At 39.9% G+C, this 15,118-nt stretch overlaps 1 protein-coding gene across 5 annotated transcripts in view; it reads right to left on the bottom strand.

Moving 5' to 3' along the window:
• The window catches only part of TENT4A (terminal nucleotidyltransferase 4A), a 63,739-nt gene that overhangs the window by 29,676 nt on the left and 18,945 nt on the right, over positions 1-15,118 (bottom strand). For all 5 annotated transcript variants that reach the window (XM_064443342.1, XM_064443343.1, XM_064443344.1 and 2 more), the window contains exons 5-8: positions 14,549-14,656; positions 13,736-13,864; positions 12,430-12,643; positions 5,782-5,908 (exon numbers count right to left, since the gene is read on the bottom strand). In XM_064443342.1, the coding sequence (XP_064299412.1) occupies positions 5,782-5,908; positions 12,430-12,643; positions 13,736-13,864; positions 14,549-14,656 (578 nt within the window). The remainder of the gene's footprint in view (positions 1-5,781; positions 5,909-12,429; positions 12,644-13,735; positions 13,865-14,548; positions 14,657-15,118) is intronic.

Genomic DNA, 15,118 nt, shown 5'->3' with positions numbered 1-15,118 from the left:
ACATGGAAAAAAAATTTTTCAGGAGGACAGCTCTCCTAAGAAATATGTCCTTTTAAGGTTTTTTCCCTTAATATTATTATACAGTAAAACTAGGAATAAGCTATTAACATACCTAGTTTATTTTATAAGAGCTTAGACGCTCCTCTTTTTACACACTGCAAGCCTTCAGTTCACAGGGACACTTTCTAGCTGCCATTACAGCACAGCTACAGTGCAAATAAATCTTAAGATCAGTCTTAAAAGGCTCAGATCACTAACATAAGATTCAGTAAAATCAAGTATCTAAACCTCCACCAAGGCTCCACGTGAGTGAGTACCAGAGCAGGAAAAAAGTCTTCGAAGGAACAGTCAAAATAACTTCAGTAGGCCTTAACTGAACTTACAAAATATCACCAATATTAAAAGGGCAATAGAATCTAAAAGCAGACTAAGGAGCACCTCAGAAGTATCTGCCTGAGCACAGGGATAAAGAAAAAAAATTTTAAAACCTCTACCCAAACAAATACCCTGTGTAGGAAAAGCTGATATTGCCAACACCTCTTAAGAGACACCATGCATTCTAGTGACAGCCACCCACCATTCAAGATGCAAACCAAAGGAAGGACTGTTTCAGACAGCACACTTCTGCTTTGTGTCAATAGATCTAGCAGGCAAATTCAACATTCCATTTGGCAGCTCCCTGAGCTCCAAGAACTATCTTTGCCAACCAGGGCAACCCAAACCTAAGATACAGAGCTCCCAACAGTTAGATCAGTTGAACTGTACGCTAGGAAGAGACCTCTGCTTCCAAGCAGAGAGACAGAAAAAATCACTTTACATATGGCCCAGACTATTGCTGTTTTGAAGATTATAATCTGTAAAGGACAACCCCTGACATGCATTAACAAAACCGTGCCAACACTTCCTCAGCCTCTGAACTCTGGCCTGTTGGCATGACAGTCACTTTCCCTCATCCACCTGCGCCACATATCTGGCACCAACAAGGGGGAACATGTTACCAATCTGCAACCCTAGGAACTGAAGAAAGGTTTCAAAAGTCTTAGTTATACTGAGATGGCACACCACAGCAGAACCAGTCTTCCATTCCTCATTTCATATGACCTCATCTGCCTCCCAAATGTGGCTACACTGCTGTTTAGAGATGCAGTCTGAGCACACGTTTGTATCTGAACCATGAGACAGGCCAACATGTAAGCCAACACCCTGATCGACAGATATACATATTAACCTAAGGATGCATCTTTGTCACTTCCAGATCAGCAAAACTTATGGCTGTCAAACAGTACAATACTGCTCTCCATCTTCCCCCAGACATGAACTCCTGCTGTTTCTCTTGCTTCTGAACTGCCCATCACACAGCCACAAGCTGGATCAACTTCTTGACATGGCAGAACTGTTGGATGTATTTGTTTTCAGTCAGACCATAGAGTTCATCTAACTCACGTTCTGACTGCAGGATTACTAGATCTGATCTAAGGCAAGAGTCAGGAATATACAGACTGAGAAGGAAAAAGGGCAGCTGACAGGAGATATCCCACAGATAGGCTGGACAAGGTATAATGTGAAATTGCACCTTAATATAGAGAGAGCATGGACAGGGTAGTAACAGATAGTCCACTGTTTCAAAGAACATGAATCAATGAGCAAGCAGATACTTGGCAACAAGCTCTATGGTTTCCTGTGGTTTATCAATAAACAGAACAAAGCTGAGAAAATGGTCACTAACTGGAAAATATCACTCCTTACAGACTTCTTGAGTTAGCTCACTTAAGATGACATACCTTCTCTAGAGACAGGCTATGGCCAAAGACCACACTAAAGCTGTTCAAAGCACATACTGACACTGACCTTTAAAAGCAGGAGCTATCCTGTCTATAACTGCATTTTACAGCTAGACTTATGTCCCCAAATATTAAGAAATCAATTGTGATTTTCAATCACTTTGGCTTAAGTCACAACACCAAACTTGACCTTGTGTACAAGTTGTATAGATTCAAAATGGATCAGTCTCCCCATTTTCCTACTAGGTAAACTCCTCCTTCCAAGATGATGGGAATTTGTTTGCTCTAACCAAATCTACTGAACTGTCTATCAACCTCTCCTGAGCTGTTCTTTAAAGAGGATGGGTGAGACACTAAGACAAAACAGTGTTAAGGTAATTTCTGTAGCTCTAAGAATTACCTTCAGGACCCAGCTGATTACTGTATACACTCAGAAGAGAGCTTTCAACTCCCACTATGCTCTAGATGTTATATGTGGAAGCTTGAGAGAAGATTCAAGAGAGTAAGAGTGATCTGAATCTACCCCTTATCATTCTGTGGGCCTTACTACAAGAACATGGGCAAGCAAAAGGCCTATGCTAAAGGACCAAAATCTGACTTTTTCACATTGGGGATATCACAAGCAGCAGCTAGCTAGAAAGCCTTAAATGAACTTAGGCTTGTGCTCCTTCGAGTTGGACTGACCCTGAGAAAGAGTAGTAACTATGATCACCAAGAAAGATTTGAAACCTACTGAGATTGTCACCTACAAAACAGGACACTCTACACAGAAATTTTCCCTGGAAAAAGCTGATATGAACTGAAACCTACCAGGTAGTACAAGAACAAGCCATTCCACTTAGGGGAAAGCTAGCCCCAATTATGCCAAAACTGAATAAACTCAAGTCACCCAGAGATGTTCAGCTTCCTACAAGTTACTACCGTTTCGCTTGCTCTTCATTTAGTCTCTGTTGACCCTTCTAGCAGGATGTCATATAGCTAGTCACTGGTCTTAAAGGGAGTCCATTGCTTAAAGTTCAATCTATCATTAACAAGCCTAGAAATATAAAAAAAAAATGCATCAGGACAAAGGGCTCCTGGGTGGCTAAGGCTTTTGGTCAGGCCACCAGAAAAGTCTTTATACAGAGCCTGGACCCACTGTGCCTAACAGGTGGAAGAAGGATCTGAAATACACCTAGATTCATGGAAAAGCTTAGGGAGTGTGGGTTAGATGAAAGGACAGTGAGGTGAACTGAAAACTGGCTGAATGCAGAGCTCAAAGGCTTATGATCAACAGGACAGAGTCTGGATGGAGGCCTGTAACTAGCAGTGTTCCCCAAGGCTCTGTGCTGGGTCTAGTCCTGATCAATATATTCATCAATGACATGGATGAAGGGACAGAGTGTGCTGATGATACCAAGCTGGGAGGAGGGGCTGATACACCAGAAGGCTGTGCTGCCATCCAGCAAGACCTGGACAGGCTGGAGAGCTGGGCTAAGGGGAACCTCATGAAATTCAACAAGGGCAAGTGCAAGGTCCTGCACCTGGGGGGGAAAAACCCCTATGCACCAGTACAGGTTAGGAGCTGACCTACTGGAAAGCAGCTCTGCTGAGGACCTGGGAGTGCCAGTGGACAGCAGGCTGATCATGAGCCAGCACTGTGCCCATGTGGCCAAGGCCAACAGTATCCTGGGTGCATTAAAAGGAATGTGGCTAGCATGTCAAGGGAGGTTATCCTCCCCTCTCCTCCTTCCTAGTAAGCCCATCCCTGTAGTACTGTGTCCAGTTCTGCCCCCCCCCCCCAGCTCAAGAAGGACAGGGAACTGCTTGAGCAAGTCCAGCAGAGAGCTACCAAGATGATCGGGTGACAGAAGCATCTCCCTTATGGGGAAACGCTGAGAGACTTGGGTTTGTTCAGCCTGGAGAAGAGAAGACTGAAGGGGGATTTCATCAATACCTATAAATATCTGAAGGCAGGGTGTCAGGATGATGGGACTAGGCTCTTTTCAGTAGTGCCCCATGACAGGACAAGGGGCACTGGGCACAAGTTGGAACACAGGAAGTTCCACCTGAATATGAGGAAAAACGTCTTCACTGTGAGGGTGCCAGAGCAGTGGCACAGGCTGCCCAGGGAGGCTGTGGAGTCTCCTTCTTTGGAACATTCAAAACCCCCCTGGATGCATTCCTGTGCCCCCTGCTCCAGGTGTGCCTGCTCAAGCAGGGGCATTGGACAAGGCGATCTCCAGAGTTTCCTTCCAACACCTACCATTCTGTGATTGCCCAAGCACATCAGGTTTAACTAAAAACAGACTGAACATGGACTTCTTTCGAGGTTCCACAACAAGCTTGTTACCCAACAGCTCATCATCCACCTACAGGTCCTTTGGCATTGACAAGACAGATGCTGGCAGAATGATTTGCATACAGGTCTTTGTTGAATGCTGTTCCTCTTGCAACACCACTCCCTTTGACAGAATGGCAAGCCACTGGCATGACAAGTTCCAGGACTCAGACATGACTGGCACAGATAGCCCAGAACTAGCAGAAAAAACAGGTTAGATGTACAACACCTGAACACTGCTGTTGAGACTTTTCCCCAAGTTTGAAGTTGTGACCAAATTCAAACATCTTCCCAAATACAGTAAGTATACACATGAAATACACAAATTGATGGCATCTGAGGCTTCCATTAAATGCATTTCCAAATACACTTTTTGATTTCTGTAATAAATACAGGTACCTCATAAGAGAACTACTATATCCTTTGGAGAACCACAGAGAAGTTCATGAAGACCAGGACCTGAGACACAAGCAAAACTTTAGGAATCCCTAATTTGTTCTATCTGTACTTACATAAAAATGAAGTTTCATTCAGCAACAAGAGTTGTCAGCCAGTACACATTTAACAGATACACCTTTAATCTACCTTAAAACAGCAGTCTCAAATGTCAGTGTGTAAGACTATGTACCACTCTATATCTCCACCACAGGCACAAGTGCAGTCTCAACCTTTGTGAATTTAATACCACAGAAAACCCGGAGATACCAGGCACTATTAAAATACTGTCAGTTTCACATCCACAAGTGGAAGACTGCATCCACTTTGTTGTAAACTTACTACAGGAGAACTATTTCACCTTCCAATGACATTAATACTGGAAGTTAACAGCTTGACTAGAGTTGTGTCTAGATGGTTTGTGACTTGTTAGAGCCATCCCTCCCTGCAATTAGCTGAGGAGCTCAAAGCCACTGGGATTCTAGGGAAGTCTCAGGGAAGAGATCCTCTGATCTAGCCCCACTTGTACTGAGGGTTAGAATAAGAGATGCTAGAGGAGATATATGACTGAAAATAAAACATGGCTGACATGACTTAATTTTCTTTCTCCCCCCCTCCTCCCCCTTCAAAAACCAGAAAACTTGCAAAGGTGAGAGCTGAGAAAATACTAGCTGTACAGTGTTTCTATTAGAAGACATTAAGAAATGCATTTAAAATGGAACAAGAATTATGCTACTTTTAATGGCAGTTCTGACATTACGGCCAAACTGAACTGATTCTTTTAACAGCTTAATTACATATCAAACCTTTTACAACAGCTTATGGGAGCATGTATTAGAGAACTAGGGAAATTTCTATGCCTTGTTGTCTAGTTTTGTGCCTAAAGTAGCAATTTGATCACACACATTTTCTGCCATAGTACAGACATACATCATACTAAACATTAAACCAGACAACCTTCCTTTGAAATACTTCAAGCAGAATGTTTGAGGAAAGACCAGTTATCTTCGGGCTCCCTTCCACACTAAGAGAACCTCACATTGGACTCACCCTGGGTATTGTCATGTTGTCTTCATTTCAGTGCTGCACATTGAGCTATTACACACTCATACCACCGGGCAGCCTAAATTTCTGGGCAGATTTCAATACAGCCTCAGTTAAACAATAAATAATATTTTTATTTAGACCCAAACATTCCTAATTTATTACACAGACAAATGGATATTCAAAAAGTGAACTAATTACCTCTCAGAATCTCTATTTGGGTATGATCTTGCAAGTGGTGATACTGCATGGCTAAGAACAATGTAGGCATAATCAAAAACTTGTTTCACTTGCATGGCACCGTAAGAACTTCTGCCAACGTCGTTTCCTGAAATAATGTGACAGTCATCAGATCATCTTTTTTAAATATCACTTAGCAGAAAATTAGTAATACTTAGAGGTCAGAAGCTTTAACAATACAGCTTAACTCTGTTTAAACTGGTTAGCTCATCCTACTCATATCAGGAACAACTAAGTGTGCCTATCAATAAATAAGCTAACCTTAGGAATAACACTTAACATTATGCATTCAATTTACCACTTTTAAAATACCAATGTACCAGTGCCTGAAAGAAACAGAACAGATCAGCTTAAAGCTCCTATCGCTGCCTTTTAAGAGGGAGCCTACCAAGCTTAATGCATTATGTCTCACTTACCAGCAGAGCTTCTGAAGGCCAAATTCAGCTTAGAATTCTACTTGTGCAACCACATTATCTTCATAAGGCCAGGTATACTTACATCAACCCCTACTTAACCTTGTCAAAACTACAGATTAATAAACCAGCTCATACAGATCATTTATCCCCATAGGATAAACCAGTTTGTCAAAATCTGTCACAGCGGATTCCAGAAGTTTGTACAGCATTGTTTTTTGATCAAGTTAGTGGCACTTCTTGACTGTCCTGCTTTAAGCATGAGTGACATTTACAGCAGAACCTCTTCCAAAATCCAGTGTCATGTGTGAGGAACTGCAGAAGTTAAGAACATCCTAAAGCTTCTGTATCAGTGACAGTGTACAAGTATTGTTCTCCCATTTGACACCTAGAAAGATCTTGCTATTACTAGCCAGAGAAACATTTAGGGGGATTTTGTAGATATATTTGGCACCAAACACCACAGGTTCACTGTCACCACCCAATTTAAGAAACACAAAGAAAAATTCCTTCAAATTGCATGTCTAAAATACAGACAGATCCTGAGTGGGTAGAAAGCTGCTCACATTAAATGGTTCCCTCCTTCAGAATGATGCTTGAAATGCTGTGAGAACACTGCAAGAGGATGATCTACCGAACATGTTTCTTTTGAGCTTGAAAATCAGATCAGTGCCCATGAACAGGTTTTAATCAAAAATCTGCTTTGAAAATTGACGGGTAAAGGATAGAATCTATCCTTTGGAGGACTGAATCCAATGAGGCTGAATTTGACTTCAGAAGAATCCTTGACTCATTGAAGTATTTTGTCCAGCAAGCCATTACAGACAAACACGCTGAGGTCTGCCATCAAGGTGGGGGGGAACCCACAAAAACCAGCCTTGGCTTTGCTACTTGACAATGAATTTTAGTCCTTCAAGATTCTCCAACCATAATGCCACTTTAACAGAAAAGCATAATCAATGAAAACAGACTAGGAACATAAAAGCCAGAATTTCTTCAGTAATTTACATGGTCAAGTAAAAAAAACGATCAAGAAATACTTCTTTACTGAAGTAACTGAGTATCTTGTTCTGAAAGCACCACTGCAATATCCAGCAGCTACTAGGCTCAAAATTACAGAAGCCTCTCTAAATGGCGCATTTGCAATTGGACTCTATCTTGAAGTAAAAGCAGGGACCAACCCTAGGACAGTGAATCTAGGAAGAAACACATTGTAGTTAATGTCAGAGCTGCAGTACAAGTAGCAGAGGACTTCACAAAGGACTTAGCCCAAAGGCAGCTGAACAGAGACCAAGGTATTTCAGTGGCCAAGAAATCAGAAAACAAAAATGTTAACTCTACTAGAAAAAACATTATTAATTAGTACAGGTTTTCCAGGGGCAGGATACATTGTTGTGTCATGCAACAGTGCCACCTTCCATATAATGACATGCTAAAAATATATACAAAAAAGAATTAAGTTGAGAAGCAATACAGAAATGGAATGTATACAAGTGGCTAAACACAACTGCACCTACCACTAAATGAGAGTCCATCTACAGTTGGACTCGATCTTAAGGCTCTTTTCCAACCTAAATGATTCTATAAATTCACATAACAGGAATTAAGAACACACTCAAACAAATTGCATTAGTTTTGTCTAATCTGGTGCTAAGGTAGCATGCATCTGCATGGAGTTACACCAAAATAAGACACTGCTGCTACAAACTCCTTTTGTCAGTTATCTCCACTGTTGTGCCGGCAAAAGAAATCATAAGCCTACCCTAATCCACTTACGGCAAACTCAGGTAGTTTAGTTTAAACCACCAACGAAGTTGTGTATGTCTTGATTGAAGCAGATTTGAGAACAGAGGCAGGATAGCTCATGCCATAGCATGCCTAGGTTCCTGGATTGCCTCATTCTGCACCTGTAATTAGTTCATAAAAATGTCTGAATAAACACATCTTATTCAATTATACAGTCTGCAGAGCTTCTGACTTGCACTGCAGCTGAAAAGCAGGTATGGAAGCCAAAACTACTACACGAGCTACTGTAAACTGTACGAGTCAAGTCTGCATAGAGGTGGTCCTGCCCAATGCCGAAAGCAATATACTAAAGAAGCCAGAACATCACATATTTGCATTTGCTGTCCTGAAGTGATTTTTCTTCTGAGAGATCGTTCTTATTAGCAGATCACATCTTACATACCTGAGCATTCTTTTGTCACAATCTACAGACTAATCTGTTAAAGCATGTAACCTAAATGCTCTCACTCTTTAAAAAACCATACAGACTTCTACTAATGTACATCTGAGGATTGATAACAATGGTGTATGATTTCATGTATAATTCAATCCTCGTTCTCTCTTACAAAGCCTTCACCCCTAAAGGAGCATATCTAAGATTTCCACTTGCTATCGGTATTACCACTCCATCAGCTAGCCTTCCATTACCTGAAGCAGTTTTAAGAACATGGCCTGGAAAGGTAAAGGCAAGACCATGAGCTAGGACTGAAGCAGATCCCTTTATGTTAAGGTATTATCTAATAAGTACCTTTTTGCAACATTCAGCATTAAAGGGGTTCTTTCAGATGCCAACTTCAACATTTGTGTATTTTTATAAATGCATATAATTTTTTGTATACATACACATATATTTGCAGGTTGTAATGGCAATAGCAGATATTGAAAAGCTGCAATGAATAGCTTTGGGCAGCCACTAAGGCTAGAACATATAATCCCAACAGTTGTTGCCAATCTCAAATCTAATTACTTCCTGTATTTGTGACCTATCAAGATGCAGAAGCAAGCAACACAAAGCATAATTAGTCCTGCAAGTTAGAGTCTCTTTTCAAAAATGCATTGAATTTAAGGTTTAGAACTTTTGTTAGTGCCCGTAGCAACTCAGAACAGCAACTTTTCTCATGAAGGGAGCAATGCAGGTGGAACTCCAAGCCTTAAACTGCAATTTAGCTACTCTTGCAACTGCCAGTCTGAATCAAGATCAAAATCATTCCTGTTGAGCATCAGAAATGACTGAAGAACCTTGATAATCACCTGATTCACAAAGGCATAAGATAAGCTTCCCTAACAATCCGCTGAATAATCAATCTCTGGTTGTAAAGCAAACTCAGCAAAGATTTGTCACCTGCAATGAGAGTCAGGTCTTTCAAGACAGGATACTGCTAGACCAACTCCAATACAACCTCTTCTAGGATGGTATCATCTACCCTGCTCCCAACACGCTCCTGTGAACAGACTTAGTGCCTGGCTTTGCAGTCCTCCTAAATGAATGCTTTCACTTTTTACGTATCAAAGAAAGGACAACTGCTTTGAGAAACCAAAACAGTGGCAGCTACAAGATGTTTATAGAAATTCCCTTCTTTGGATGATGCTAAGAGAAATATTTTCACCTTATTACCCTCTCCTAGGATACTAACTCAAGATGAAGAATCTTAGGCTACTTATGAAGATCAAGTATAAACTACCACTTTAAAAAAGCATCACTGGCTAGATTAGTCTGACATCTCAAATTGAGATTTCAACACTTCTCACTCCAAGTGTAGATTCCTCACATCTTTGTTGGGATCTTGGTTCTCAAATCACAGAAATAATAATCCTCTGGCACCCAATAATCAGTCTGAGAATCTCAGAGGAAACCCTATAGCACCCAGGAGAATTCGAGCAAAACTCACCTCAACCAAAACAGCAACAGAACAGACTGACACCTGATCCTTCCAAATCCGGGAACTAACAAAACATACTGCGCATGTAGAACTATAGTATCGTATCTTTCTGATGACATCATTTATCTGTCAGCCAGACATCACCATTTCACACTGAAGAAAACACAATTCCTCCAACTTAAAAGAACTAATCCCACAGAACTTAAATCCTGTCCCCTACCAGATTGTCTAAAGGTATTCTTATGAGTTATAACTTTCAGCATCCTGTTGCTGAACTAGTGCATACACTCATAGGAAGGACTTTTATACTACTTGGATAATCTTGAGAAACTGAAAGGCTTTTTTCACCCCTGTATTTTTTGTCTGATTTCTGGGTTAAGAGGACATTTTTCAAAGTAGTCTTTCAAGGCTTAACCAGAACTTTACAGAAAGCTGCTATCAGGCTAAGAAAAGATTAAAAACTTGTGCATATAGTGCAAAAGCAGGTTTCAGGGAAGAACTCTATAGCAGCTTATGCTAACTTAAGTCAAGAAACATCTGTGTCCACTCTTTACCAAAATACTTGTTCCCATCTCCTCCACAGTACCGGCACTGACCCTCATGGAGTTAGACATGGAGTGGATCTGACCACAAACTGATCATGCAGAGATGACTTGTCAAGTGGGCAAGGACTTCAACCCTTGGAAAAGTTTTTTGTAGTGGGACACAATCAGTAACAGAACTAAACTAACAGAATTTTAGATATTATGTATATACACTTCACAGGGACTTGTATATTTGTAGGAATATGTGATTAAGCCTAGATCTAAGGAGGTTGTATTTGTGAGATCCAATTCAAGGAGCCATGCTATATATTCTATATAATTTTCCTCCTAGTCCCACCAGGCAAGTTCTGAAGCTCTGTGGTAGCTGCCAGAAAATATCCCTAAGGGACATAGTGGTCAGATAACTTCAAGTTATTGCCAGCTTTCATTTCCCTTGCCAAAACACTTTCTCTCCTGTAACAATTACATTATCTCAGCCCACATAACCTCATCTAAAACTTAATTCTTATCAACTTTTTGATAGCCTATAACTAGGTATCTTTCTTCTATAGTTCTTTGCTTCTGCAAGATTTACGCTAGAAGGAACAGTTCAGAGCACCTACTAGACTTGCGTTTTTCTTCTTTTCCTTCTCTGAAGAGTCACTGAAGGGAAGAAAATATTCCAAAGCACTATTAGCAGTAATTAAAACATTGTGCAGCATATGTAATTTCTTCTCTTTCAGTCCTCAGCAGATAGGGAAGAACAGAACTGGAGGACAGTTAAGGTTTTTGACTAGAGAAATGTGGCTCAAGCTACTTCTCAAATAGATCTTCAGGCAAGTACAGAGCTACTGAAGGAAATCTCAGTAACACGATGGAAGTTCTGCAAAATCACACCTATGCCTGGCCAAGTGCAAGAGTCATGATGGATACAAACACCGAGCTACAAACATACCAGAGATGTGGTTAGACAAATTATCTTAGCTTGCAACCTGTTCTAGAGAACTACTAACATTCAGCATATTGAGTATTTAGACAGGTGCCAGACTTCAGCTCCTGATCCATGGTATTTGCTTTAAAAGTGCTGTACATAAGCAGTCTACCCACAAGACGTGACAGTATGGAGTTTGAGTGCCAATTACATTCTAGAAATACGAATGCTGAAGTCCAAATTAACTGAAAATTGTCTTGGTTAAAAAGCTGGTTTGGAATTTCAGCTACTTGTGACAGTCTAAATAGATTCCAAACTGAGTACTATAAAGCTGGAAATATTTAAGTGCTCAGCCAAAATTAATCTTGATTACTTTCAAGGTTACTGAATCAAAACCAAATCTTAAAGAAAAAATATTTTAAGTTAGTTACTTTCAAAAGTACATGCAACTATAACTGGCATTCTCTAAAGGTCCCTGTGCAGCACAGAAGCCAGTTATGCAAACCACTCTTCACACCAACACCATAATACAGCTGCTCCATTGCTACACATTCATGGATATATACCCACATTTCCGTGCAGTCTCTACTGCACCATCCTGCAGGATAGGTACCTCATCTGGGTGGGGTTTTTTTCCCATATAGTATAATTTATCTGAAATATGGCACCACAGACTGGTGGGAAAAGCTACACCTTCCATTCTCGTTCTCTCCTAATGAACAATGGGGAGCTGCTCCTACTAACAAACCCTTTCCAGGATTTCCTGGACCTCTTTCTTCCACTGCCCCACAGCACTGTTAGAGAATCTTAGTATACATTCAACACTGTTCTGAATCTTCAATGCATTATGTATCTGCACTGTTTGCATGCAATTGAATTTACTCAGGCTATGACTCTTGGGAGATTTCAGGTCCTTTCCCCTTAGCCCATCTCCATAACTGTACCTTGACACCAGCAACTGTGTTCTCAATACAGCAGCTTAACTCATTTGGTAGACTTTAGGGACTCTAACAGAAGCTGTGAGAGCACAAGCTGAGCCAAAGTTCTGGAATATTGCAAGAAGTGTACAATCTTACCAGGCAGGAGAGGATCTTCAATACATAGCATGGATGGTCTGTATCCATTAGTCATGACTTTCATGATTTCTTCTTTGGCAATATAGGCACCTCCATTTTTTATTCTAATACCAGTTTTCAAGTAGTTAAAATTCCTTCCATAGAGTTCAAAAAATTCTATCAGAAGCATTCCAAGGTTTTCATCAGCTCTTCTGGCATCAATTCTTGGATGCAGCTGTGACAGAACAGTTAGTTATTAAAAATTAATTCTTTTCAGTCCATAACACAGTGCAACAAAAAGCTCTCATTTAAACAGACGAGTATAATCTCTTTACACAAGTCTGAATTGAGTCATTAATTCTTCATGTACTTAAACTACTTTCACATAACCAAGAGGGGGAAGCACTTCAACAGTATCTGGAAGCCAAAGAATTCTTCCTTTCCTCCTCTTCCAGCATTCTGAGGATTAGTAAATTCTTCTCACTAAGCCAAAAGCAATAAAGTACTGCACACTACATTATGGATTAGTTAGTAACAGTAATACCTGATTTTTCACAGGAAGTCCATCAGTTAATGTTTTCAGAAGCAGGGGAGAATCTAGTTACCCCAATTAAAATACAGTTCTTTTCTCAATCTCCCCATATTATATACGGTAAGTAAAATCTATAGTAACATTTCAATTAATCATTAATAACAGGAGAATATGTAGGTTTTTCCATTATCACAGCTGCTGATGAGATACAATGTTAGCATCTCATACTCATACAAAATACTGTCACAAAAACATACTAGAAGAACTTATAACTCATTAGCTGTTTCACCAGTTGCCTACAATATCTGCCAGTTTTAAGTATGTCAAAACCTAACATAAGTATGTCAAAACCTAACAAACACATAATTAAAAAACTAGACTGTTTTCATAATTTCAATAAAAATGGAAATCAACTACTCTGCACATTCAGTATCAGTAATCTAGAAAGCAACAAACAAACTGCATCCTGGCAGATTTACAAAACACCAGTAAGATGATTCAGGTACTGGAATAGGCTGCCCAGGAAGCACAATCCACATCAGACCCTGGTGTAGAAAGCAATGCACAGCCCTATGCCATTCACAAGGCTAGTGCTGCTGTTTCAGTTCACACAGTGAACAGTTGTTCTTAAATGTTCGAGAGTTAGTTCATAGGAGCTGCCAACAATCAAACACCTAGAGCCATAAAAGTGAAGCTGCACATTGTTAGGGGAGTCTAAAGAAACAGCACCATAACATGGCATAAGTACAGAAACCAAAATATTTTAACGAACACAAACATACAAGGCAGACTTACCTGCAGGAAACTAATTGCCATTAAAATTAGGCTGTAAGAGCTAATTCCACCAGTAAAAACTTCATTCAAGTCCCTCTGAAGGAGGAACTGTTTTAATACTAAAATCAAGTAAGGCAGCAAAGAATATTTCTGCAAAGCAAAATACATCTTATCAATGACAATGTCAACATTCCAAAACAAAAAGAACTACACAATCTCAACACAAGAAGATTCATCATCTAATACGAAAATGTTATTCAGCAGCATGCTATGAAGTGTTTCCACAGGAAGAACTGAAACATGCTTGACTTATTCCAGAAACAGATGAATAGACTTCAGCTCTCATTTGATCAAACAGCTTACATATCAAATTTATTTTCCCCCTAAACAGGAAGATTTTCATATCCTCCTTTGAATGCCAGTGTCACTCTATAGTCAAAGCTTTCCATCTAAACAGTACCGTTACTCTAGAGCATAAAAGCAAACTTGATTTTAAGTATGTAGCTACAGAATAATTGTTTTTAGACATTGGTTAGCAAGACAGTATTGATAAGCATCGCTTAAATTCATGTTATGCAGACTTACTTTAGAAACAAAGTTTAGTACCTAGAAGACCTTTCAGTGTAAAGGTTTATCTACACAAGCACCTAGCACTCAAAGGCAACACTGAATAGACGTCAGTAGAAAATAAGTTAAAATAGCCACATTTATGTGGTATTAATGAAAACAGTCTTCAGCAATAAGCTTTCAAGGATGAAGCCATACCAAAAAAGGTTAGCTAAGCATCTAGCACATCCTTGGTAAGTAGTATAACATGCATTATATAGCTGATACCTTCATGTATTCCTTGATAAATCGAGCTGCCTTCACACCAGTTTCTACATTAAAACTGATGTCAACTTTCACTTCTGTCTCCTGGTCAGTAAGTTTTATTATTGGTACCTGAAAAATTAAAACAAGGTTTTACAAATCCCCAGAAATGCACCCCTGGTGCTATTCTCCAGCTTGCTCACTTAAGACACATGGATACTATCAGTCCGTGCAACTATCAAAACAAGGAAACATGTTTTTGACGAGATAACAGTGCTAACTTCACTGACAAGGAAAAGCTTTTTAGTGAGGTGATTAAAAACACAGGCATGTATGATCACATTAACGTATGATCACTCACGTACTTTCCCATAGCTATTAGATATCTGCTTTACTGCAATACCAGTGTTTTACAAAACAATTAAATTTACTTCATTTAATGACTCACTGCTGTTAATAGGAGACATTCTACTCTCATAACCTGTGGGAACTGCATTCATGTGACCCAGAACGGCACCATTCACTTGCTAAATTGACAGAAGACTAGCCTAGCAGAAAAAAATAAAGCACTGTGTTGGTTTATCAAGCTGAACT

The sequence above is a fragment of the Phalacrocorax carbo genome, chromosome 2 (genome assembly GCF_963921805.1).
Source record: "Phalacrocorax carbo chromosome 2, bPhaCar2.1, whole genome shotgun sequence".
In the NCBI taxonomy this organism is placed as follows: Eukaryota; Metazoa; Chordata; class Aves; order Suliformes; family Phalacrocoracidae; genus Phalacrocorax; species Phalacrocorax carbo.
Note: the sequence above shows the minus strand (reverse complement) of the source record. Positions and strands in the feature narration are given on the sequence as shown.